The sequence below is a fragment of the Dama dama genome, chromosome 1 (genome assembly GCF_033118175.1).
Source record: "Dama dama isolate Ldn47 chromosome 1, ASM3311817v1, whole genome shotgun sequence".
NCBI classification, from domain to species: Eukaryota; Metazoa; Chordata; class Mammalia; order Artiodactyla; family Cervidae; genus Dama; species Dama dama.
In genome coordinates, this window is record NC_083681.1 from 54,117,649 (window position 1) to 54,128,113 (window position 10,465).

General features: G+C 46.4%; 1 protein-coding gene across 1 annotated transcript; it reads left to right on the forward strand.

Moving 5' to 3' along the window:
* The first annotated feature begins 22 nt into the window (after positions 1-22).
* Positions 23-10,251, forward strand: LOC133060352 (2-acylglycerol O-acyltransferase 2-like). Its single transcript, XM_061147866.1, has 6 exons — positions 23-113; positions 4,935-5,110; positions 8,009-8,099; positions 8,374-8,494; positions 8,639-8,838; positions 10,097-10,251. Exons 1-6 carry the CDS (start codon positions 23-25, stop codon positions 10,249-10,251), a joined length of 834 nt encoding a protein of 277 aa, XP_061003849.1.
* Positions 10,252-10,465: the final 214 nt, after the last annotated feature.

Here is a 10,465-nt window from a genome sequence, read left to right on the forward strand (position 1 = left end):
CAGAGGAAACAGAGGAATCAGCATGGTGGAGTTTGCACCTTGGTTTGTGCCACTGGAACGTAGGCTGCAGACCTTCGCAGTCCTGCAGTTGATCTTCTCTTACTTGGCCCTGGGTAAGGAAAGCTGAGATGGATTTGGGAGGCCATGGGCACCTGCCACTTCAGGTGCACATGGTGCATTGAAGGGGGAAAGGTACAGGTCCTAAGGTGGATGCTGAACCTAGTTTCTGGGGATAATCTGAGCTGAGGGACATCTTGCTCACGTGGCCTTGGGGGAGCTTTTCCAGTATGAGTGTGTGTCTGGCTGTCAATGCCCCAGCAGCCCATCCTGGGACCTCAAGTGTCCAGAGGCGGACAAAGAGGCAAGTAACCTTGGGCCTGGAGATAGAAGGAGAGCAGCTGAGAAAGGGCATCCAGCCGCTCTGATGCAAGGAACAGTAGCTTTTACCTTGTCCCTTATCTCAAAGACAAAGGGGATCCCCAGGAGGGTTTTAGGTAAAGGAGTGACAAGTCCAATCTGTGGGTGACAAGCTATAATTTACAGGTCTTCTGTGTTGGTGTGTTGGGGAAGAAAGATGATGGGGAGCAGTTGTTAGCAAATCAGATTTGGGTCTGCCTGTGGGAACACAGTAAAGCTCCTATACTGACATTGGGTTGTGGTGAAAGATAGTGCAGGCTTTATTGCAGGGGCCAAGGAAGGAGTCCAGGGAACTTAGGCTCAAAATGACTGGGATCTCTTAGATTACCAGGGAACAGTGTCTAGAGACTGGGTGAGGTAGAGATGCTGGGTGCATGATCAGCCCCTAGAGAATCATCTGATTGCTTGGTGGTCAGGTAACTTGGAGTCACCATCATCAACTTTCTGGTATCCTCTGATCTGAGTCTATGGGCTGGTGAGCAACTTCTTCCACCTGTTGGGAGTTTAGTGTCTGCAAAACTGCTCTGTGATGAGTCTCAATATTATCTATAGTTCTTGGGAACAAACTGAAAGTGTTTAAATTTATGGAATGATTAAAGTGTTATTTATTTTCTTGCTTGACTGTTTTCTTTCTATGTTTATGTTTCTGTTAATAATTTTATTTTTGAAATTTGGTGAAGGCTTAGGCAGCTGAAGATTTACTACAAATAAGGGGCAGGCAGAGGACAGGAGGGATCTTCCCCAGGAAGGCTATATAGATCTGGATAAATTACAAGGTCTCAGTCTATAACAGGGGTCACCATGTAGACCCGTGAGTGAAAACCAGCCCCCTGATTGTTTTTGTGTTTGTACAGCCCATGAGTGAAGTATGGTTTTTTCATTTTAAATGTTTGCATTTTAAATGATTCTCTGCCTATGCAATATCCTCCAAGTTGCCTCTTGAACCACAGTGTCTGAAATACTTAAAATTTGGCTTGAAAAAGATTACTTACTCTTGACTAGGGAGGCTGGCAGTGGGTGGAGAGAAGGGGCTCTTTTCCTAAGATATTAAGAGATGAATCTACAAAGCAGAATGTACAGGCCTTCAGGAAAGTAAGTTTTCCCAGGAGGCCAGTAAACATTGCACATATACTGAACAGATGGTACATGATGGCTTAGTGCAGTTGTTTGAGGATGGGCGAAGATGTGGCCTGAAAGGTCAACAAGGATGTGTTACTGAGGACTCAGGCTCCAGCAATAAATACTTTCCAGTGGGTTACTTGTTTAATGTATTTCTTTCCTCTTCTCTGTAATTGACACACTCACGCAGGAAGGTAGTTCAGTTCAGTCACTCAGTCGTGTCCTACTATTTGTGACTCCATGGACTTCAGCAGGCCAGGCCTTCCTGTCCATCACCAACTCCCGAAGTTTACTCAAACTCTTGTCCATTGAGTCGGTGATGCCATCCAACTATCTCATCCTCTGTTGCCCCCTTCTCCTCCCTCCTTCAATCTTTCCCGTCATCAGGGTCTTTACAAATGAGTCAGTTCTTCGCATCATGTGGCCAAAGTATTGGAGTTTCAGCTTCAACACCAGTCCTTCCAAGGAATATTGAGGACTGATTTCCTTTAGGATGGACTGGTTGGATCTCCTTGCAGTCTAAGGGACTCTTAAAAGTCTTCTCCAACACCGCAGTTTAAAGGCATCAATTCTTTGGGGCTCAGATTTCTTTATAGTCCAACTCTCACATCCATACATGACTACTGGAAAAACTATAGCCTATACTAGATGAACCTTTGTTGGCAAAGTAATGTCTCTGCTTTTAACTTGCTGTCTAGCTTGATCTTAACTTTCCTTACAAGAAATAAGCATCTTTTAATTTGATGGTTGCAGTTACCATCTACAGTGATTTTAGAGGCCCCCAAACTAAAGCCATCCACTGTTTCCCCATCTATTTGCCATGAAATGATGGGACCAGATGCTATGACCTTAGTTTTCTGAATGTTGAGCTTTAAGTCAACTTTTTCACTCGCCTCTTGCACTTTGATCAAGAAGCTCTTTAGTTCTTCACTTTCTGCCTTCAGGGTGGTATTATCTGCATATCTGAGGTTAAAGAGGGAGTGATGGAGATAAGAGAGTGAGGGAGATGTTTAGATGGGGAAGTCTCTGATCAAGTAGAAATGCCCACAGTTTTACATTCTTTTTTCGGACTGAAAAACAAATGCATGCTATTTTAACACATGGAAACAAAATGTGTGTTCTAAAAGTCGTAGACTTCCCCCAAATCCTACCCTACAACGAACCCCTATTAACAAATGGTTTTATTCTGTCAACCTGGAAGGAAGATGGAGCAGGACGGTAGGCTCCTTTCAAATAGCTGGTGTTGTTCTCATCTGCATCTCCATCTCCTAGAAGAGTTAGTGTTGATAAATGCTTGTTGAATGAATGAATGTTGGGAGCTTGATATGGACATAATGGTAGAATTGAAACCACCTCTCATCCTACTAGCTTTCTGTATGAGGTTAGCCAACCTGAATACCCTCTCTGGGTCTCGGTAAAGTGGGATCTTACATCCTTCCTTCTTGGTGTTATGAGGGGAAAGCTGGCGTTTCCTTTCTTAGGGACTGCAAATATACCCAAGTTTGGATTTTGCCTGCTGACAGTCGTTAAAGGAGACGCCAGAGTGAGGGAGGTGTTTAGATGGGGGAGTTCTTTCAGATCAAGTAGAAATGCCCACATATTAAAATTCTTTTTTCTGACTGAAAAACAAATACATGCTATTTAACACATCGAAACAAAATGTGTTCTGAAAGTCAAAGATTTCCTCCAAATCCTACCCCACAATGAACCACTATTAAAAACTGGTTTTATTCTCTCTACCTGGATGGAAGTTCTAGTTTCATGGGTACAGAGGTTCAGTTTATGAAGATGCAAAGAGTTCTGAGATGAAGGCTGGTATTGTTTCCACAACAATGTGAATTAATTTAATGCTGCCAAATTGACAGTCAAAAATCATTTTGAGTATATGTCCAGGAGGAGGATTACTGGGTCCTATTGTATTCTAATAGTTTTATAAGAGATCTCCATACTGTTCTCCATAAGGCCTCTGTTATGAGCTCATAGTTTGAAAAGATACAGTCTCCCGAATGTTCATAACAGCACATTTACAATAGCTAGGACATGGAAGCCACCTAAATATCCATTAGAGTAAAGCATAAAGAAGATTCAGTAATACAGGCAATGGAATATTACTCAGTCATAAAAAGGAACATATTAACGCCATTTACAATAACATGTGTGGACCTAGCCATTGTCAAACTGAGTGAAGATAGCCAAAGAAAGAAAAAATATTATGTGATATCACTTATATGCAGAATCAAAAAAGAGGTACAGATGTACTTATTTACAAAACAAAAGTAGGAAAAACCTATGGTTACCAGGGGATAAGGGGGAAGGATTAAATGGGAAATTTGGATTGACAAATAACACTACTGTGTATATAATAGATAACAATAAGAACCTGCTATATAGCACAGGGATCTCTACTCAATGCTCTGTGATGATCTGTATAGGAAAGGAATTAAGAAAAAAAAAAAAAAAAAACAGAGTCGATATGTGTATGAGTTTAACAGGTCTACTTTCCTACACAACTGAAACTCATACAACATGTATAAGAACTATACTGTAATGAAAACTTAAAAAAAACAAAACCAAGGTGTCATTTCGATGACTCGTGTGTGTTAAACATATTTTACTATCGTTAAAATTGAAAAGACAAAACAAAGTGCTCCAAACACAACTCTGAAACCAGCACCAGGAGGGTAGGAATTCCTGTCCGTTGTCCACGGCTGCAGTTGCACAACACCAGCACCTGACACGCTGTAGGTGCTCTGCAGGAAGTGAGCCTCTGGGAGCCCCAGCCTACTTGGATTTATGCATTTTGCTTCTGTTCAGACTGGGCTTCCCCTGTGCCTCAGCACTAAAGAAACTGCCTGCAATGCAGGAGCCACAGGAGATGCGGGTTTGATCCCTGGGTCTGGAAGATCCCTTAGAGGAGAGCATGGAAACTGACTCCAGTATTTTTGCCTGGAGAATCCCATGAACAGTGGAGCCCGGAGGGCTACAGTCCACAGGGCAAAGAGATCTGTGGAAGTGGTCCAGGTAGAAAGAATACCTTTTCTCTGGGGTTCTAAAGAATGGATACCAGAAAGAGTTCATCCTGTCACATCTCCATCAGGCATTTATTGAGCATCTGGTGAATACAGACAGAAAAGAAAGTGGAGGGGGAAGACCCAAATGAGTAAACAATTTGGTGCAATGGGAAACTGCAAACTGAAATTTGAAATTAGGCCAACTGGTTTTAAATCCAGGCTTTCACTGTGACACTGGTGGTGTTGACTGCATTCTCTCCTCCTCGATGCCTTGGGAAGCTGGTCTCTTCCTTCTAGGGTGAGGGCTGGACTGGACAGTGCTGCTAGAGCTGGGTATATGGGGAGAGCTCGTTCCTTCATACCTCTAAAAACTGCTTTGCTTCTCAGATTTGATCTGCTGCATAGTCTTCATTGACCTCCTTTTCGCAAAATGGAAGATCAGTATCCTGTATGTGATCTGGTGGTACCTGGATCGAGACACACCATGGCAAGGGGGCAGGCAGAGTGCTTTCCTAAGGTGCAGGACTGTATGGAAGTACATGAAGGACTATTTCCCCATCTCGGTGAGTATGGGGCTGACTAGGGAATGGTCAGGATAATAGTCCTCACGTGTCCATGGGGCTGTCTGACCCTGTGTGCAGTGAGCAGAATACTGGGCCAGGAGCAGAAGACAGGCTTCTACCACTATTAGGGGAAGAATCAGCTTCTGTCTGACTATGGTTGTCCAACTTCAGTGAGGTGAGACCACTGTGACAAGTGATGTATGAACAGAATTTGAGGAACCCATCAGGCTATGTAGTGCAGCGCACTTATGTATCTTACAGGTGTAAATCCCTCAACCGTCTAAGTTTGGGTGAAGGAATCTGTAATGAAAACAAGATTTTCAAGCTGTGGTTGACACTTTATCAGATGATGATACTGATACCCTGAGACGTAGGAAGATGTGAGCAAGGATATAGAGCAGGTTCTTTTACTGCTTTTAAAGTGTGTGCATTAGCTTGAGGTTAGAAACAAAGCAGAGAGCCCTCAGGATGTTTCCTGCCCGTGTGTGTTTGATATGTTGTGTGTCCTTGGACAGAGATTTGCTCATTCTGAATCTCAGTTTCCCCAGGGATCCACTGAACAGTCTAATTCCTCCTGTTCTGCCTATCTCTTAATCTCTGATCCCTGGCTCATGGTACCTCATGTCCATTTTGTACACTGGATCCTGGACCCAAGGATCACTTCTTAGGGATTCAGGCCCCTGAATTTCAGTGAACTGACTTTTGCTCCATTCTGAATCCCAGACAGGCTAAACCCTTGGATGTAAGCAGTTGTGATGGTTGATTATCTAGTGGGGCTAGGAAGAGGAAGGCAATGAGGACATAGAGAGAAGCCAGACAGGGACAGGTGGCCCTCTCTGGACACAGGATACAAGAGTGTATATGGTATCACTTCTGGGAGTGGACATCATAGTTTCTAATACGGGTCTGCAACGTGCCAGTGGTATGACCTTAGGTGAGTTACACGTGCTATATGAGCTTCACTTTCTTCATGTGTAAAGTGGAGATGCTGCCACATACATCACTGGGTTGTGCGGATTCCATGAGATATCAGATGATCCTGGGGCTTCTGAGGACAGCATTTGTCTCGCCTGTCACCCCTGGAACTGCTGTCATTTGTACATCCGGCAGAAAAACTCTGCTGAGAGTCTCTGGGCCTTCTCTTATTTATGTCTGTTCTGTCTCTCCTGTAGCCAGGTATCTCCTCCAGAGGATTTCCCAAATAAGACACTGTTGACTTTGTGGGAAAGTGAACCTGATTTGCCGAGACTTCATGAGCAGAGTGTTCAGGACTGTAGGCCCCTGCAGTGCTTGGCAACAACAGCTGCAGAAGGTGGGCAGTACCACTGAACAGCCAGCAGAGGGAGGGATGACTTGCACTTTCACCACCCGGTCCTGGACTGTCCCTCTGTCCTGGACTGAGGCCTGCAGGAGGCGCTGCGGCTTAGAGTTTCTGGACTCTTGTCACCTCCCAGGACAACTTCCAAGTTATCCACTCAACTTAATAGAGCAGGCTCTGCAGGGATCTTTGGTTGGCAGTGGATAGGGGGTTCAGGGAGTCTCTACTGTCTACTGAAAAGATGTGCACAAGCTTAAAGATGTCAGGTGTGTTATTCTGAGGACTGTATTCAGAGATAGCTTCTCAGAAATTTCTGAGGAGCTGCTCTAAAAGGGAAGGGAGAAGTCAGTACTTATGGGGCTTTGTTGCAAAACACAAAACAAAACAAAACAACCCATGTAGCTAAACATCAAAAGATTACTGCCAGTGAAAAAGCAGATATCTCCAGTTAAGGATTTTCATGTTTTTCTACATATGGGAAGATACAAAATCTGGGCTCACTGCAATATTTCCTGTGATGTGCATGCTCACTCTCTACGACCAGTATCCTATTTTTCTCCATCCTGAATTCCTTTCAAGGCCCATTGTCAGTTGCAGCAACAGTGTCTGCTGGCTTGAAGGCAAGCAAGCAACATTCCTTGTCCTAAAAACTCTGCTCGGGCTACTCCAAATCACATCTTTATTCTGTGATTCTACCAGCTAGGGCCTAATGATAGAGTTTCTAGAGAGCTTAGGAGACTACTTCTGAGTGCTGGAGCTTTCTAAATGCACCCAGTGGGCTTCCCACAGAGCTAACGTTGGAGAATCAAGCAGTGTTTCCCCGAGGACACTTGAGTCCCTCTCATCCTGAAGATCAGTTCAGAAGCTGGGTTTGTGTGTAAGATTTCATTGTCCAGGAAAGCAGTGTCTACCCAGGCCAAGGCCTGAGCAGGGGTGCATTGCTGCGGGCAGGCTGTGACCTGGTATCAGGAAGTGTTGCAGACTTGACAGGACACCTCCCTGACCCCTCTCCACCCACACCTGCAGGCATCACTAGAGAATTGATTCCCCTGCTCCCAGCATCTACCTTCAGCACCCTGGGGTCTCTTACACTGAGTCACAGGGACTCAGGGATCCAGCTCTTTACCCAGGATGGAACTCCAGATGCCACAAAACTTGGTAAGAGACTCACTCCCTCCTGTGCTGGCTCCTTCCTTCTAGACAGGCTCTGCCTGGAGGAAGGTGTCCCTTCATATAGGATATTGGCTTGTCTCCAGACTTCTTCCCAGGAGTCCTACCTCTGCCTTGGGAAGGGATCTTCCTTCCCTGGCAGGGGGCATTGGCCTCATCCATTCATGGGTCTGTTCTCTCCCTCTTCATTCCATAGTCTCCCAGAGCATCTCTTCTGCTCCATGGTTGCACTAGGGACAGGACCCTCAGACAGGCCATCTCTCATCACAGGACACTCACATGGGGTGTGATAGCACTTGGGCCCAGGAGACACATAGAGGAGGTCAGCACAGAAACATAACAGGGAGACCGGAATGGGGGTGGGGTGTAAGTAGGTGCAGCCCCGGTTCACCAGATTGCTGTCCCTACAGCTGGTGAAGACCGCTGAGCTGGACCCCTCCCGGAACCACCTCGCTGGCTTCCACCCTCATGGGGTCCTCGCCACTGGAGCTTTCACCAACTGCCTAAGGAAGACAACCTGAGCTGCCCTCCTGTAGAGGACTGTAAGGAAGTGAAACTAACACACTCCTCTGCCTGAGGCTCGCCATTCTATTAGGCATTTGCAAGGATCAAATCATCTTCTCAGTTTGTGTCCTCACCTACATCCCAATCTATGATCCATAAAGAACTTGGCAACCTGGCCCTTCAGGATGGTTATTTGGAGACACTAGCCTGCCGTCTTCTTGGTCATCCACTCCGAATGAAGTCCTTTCCTCGTCCCAACACTTCGTCTCAGACTCAGCGGCCTATCTTGAGGCAAGCAGAGAGAGCACGGACTCAGAAAAAGTCCGAGTGCCAGTCATTGGCCCTGAGAAGAGCCATGACCCACTTGAAGTTATAAAGCAAGGCCGTGGCAGGTCTGTGAGACACCCGAGGTCTACTTTTGTCCCAGGGCTCTGTCCTCTGCTCCAGTTCCTGATCACTAGGTCCCTTCAGGAGGCTAGGGGACCAGCTTGTGCCTTCTTGCCCCTCCACATGCCCTCTCTCCTGTCTCCCTCTAGGGCAGCTCTGGTGCCGATCTTCTCCTTTGGGGAGAATGACATACATGACCAGGTTGAGAACTCTCGGGGTTCCTGGTTGCGGTGGTTCCAGGACCGACTTCACAAGAGCACTAGAGGCTCCATCCCTCTCTTCTGTGGCCGTGGAGTCTTCCAGTACAGCTCTGGTCTCATGCCCTACCACCGACCCATCAGCACTGTGGGTGAGCCTAGACCCGGGCTGGGAAGGGGAGGTGTTACAGAGTAAGAGGCCTGGGCTTGAGCTGCAAGGGGAAATGGCTCAGTACACCCTTGACATTGTGGAGGACACTTTCTGGTGTGTGAAACAGACACACAGGCAAGCAACCCGGCGAAAGGCCGTCTAGAGTGAGAAGAGTGACAGGGGCACAAAGGGCAGTAGCCACTCCTGATCACTGAGACACTGCAGAGTGTCAGACACTGCGCTGAGTCCTCACATGCAGCAGCTTATGTTTCCCAACTTGTGAACAGGACTCTCATCCCCATTTTATTGATTGCAAACCTAGATCCACAGAGAGATCACCCAGCATTCCAGAGGTCACCCTGCCTTTGGTAACAAGGTTGAGGTTTGATAAGAGTATTTGCCTTTTTATTATGCAAGACAACGAGGGTTTAATTCTGACCACAGGGTCCAATGACAGTAACTGGCGAAGGTGGATACAAGACCATGGCAGCTCTGTTAGATCCCTGTGTAAAGTAGCAATCAGCAGTCTCTGAAGGAGAGCCAAAGGGATTTCCTTGTAAATAATGGACTTGGGCTTTAGTCCATAGACTTAGCACTGTCTTTCGACTATTTGCTGTCTTCTTGAATTTCAACTAGGTTCCAGTGGGAGAACTAAGAGAGCTGTTCATCTCCACTCACCCAGTCATTTCTTAGTTGAATACAGGCAAGGCCCTCTACCAAACTTTGTTTGCATTATGTGGTAATATTCTAATGAATGTTTACAGTGCTGCTGCCTCAGGAACACTCCCAAGAGAAGAAGACATGTCAGCTGCTGTCTTCCCACCTCTTCCCACAGACACACTCTCTTCCAATCATGGCCTCTGAGACTCCAGATCCAACTTTCCCTGAGGCTAAGAGCCCATCCCCAGGGCTTACACCCTGGTACTGATTTTTTCCTGGCTATGTGACCTTGAACAAGTTATTTAACCCTCCTGGGTCTCATTTCCTCAGCTGTCCAACAGGAATAATACCAGGCTATATCCTCATAGGATTGTTAGGATAACATAAGAAATAATGCATGCATTCCTGCTGGCTGTGCTGTTGATATACAGACTCTTGTAGTTGAGGTAACATCTTAGAATCTATGGTGCAAAATAGAATGGAAAGGGAAGGATTTAGAGTGCTTACCTGCTGAGATGACCATTGTAGTGGGAACAACAAGGTCCCTATGCATTCAGTGGTTCCGGCTCTGAGCCAGCATGCACCTCTGTGTCTTGCAGTGGGGAAGCCCATCGAGGTGCAGAAGACACCACTCCCCTCCCAGGAGGAGGTGGACAGGTTTCACCAGCGCTACATGAAAGAGCTGGAAAATCTCTTCGAAGCCCACAAGCTCAAGTACAACGTCCCCAGAGACCAATACTTGGAGATCTGCTGAAAGCCACCCAGAGGAGGGGCTCCTCCAAAATGCAGAGCTGGCATAAGGGGTGGATGGAGGGATGTGCTGTGATCCCAGAAGGCTTCCTGGAGGTGGAACACATCTCCAGAGCCTTCCCTGACTCCTGCAGCTCTACCCCATGTCAGGCCCCAGGGAGGAGACCAGACTCTGGCATCAGTGATTTCCTCTCCAGCTGTGCCTCCTCTGTAATGGG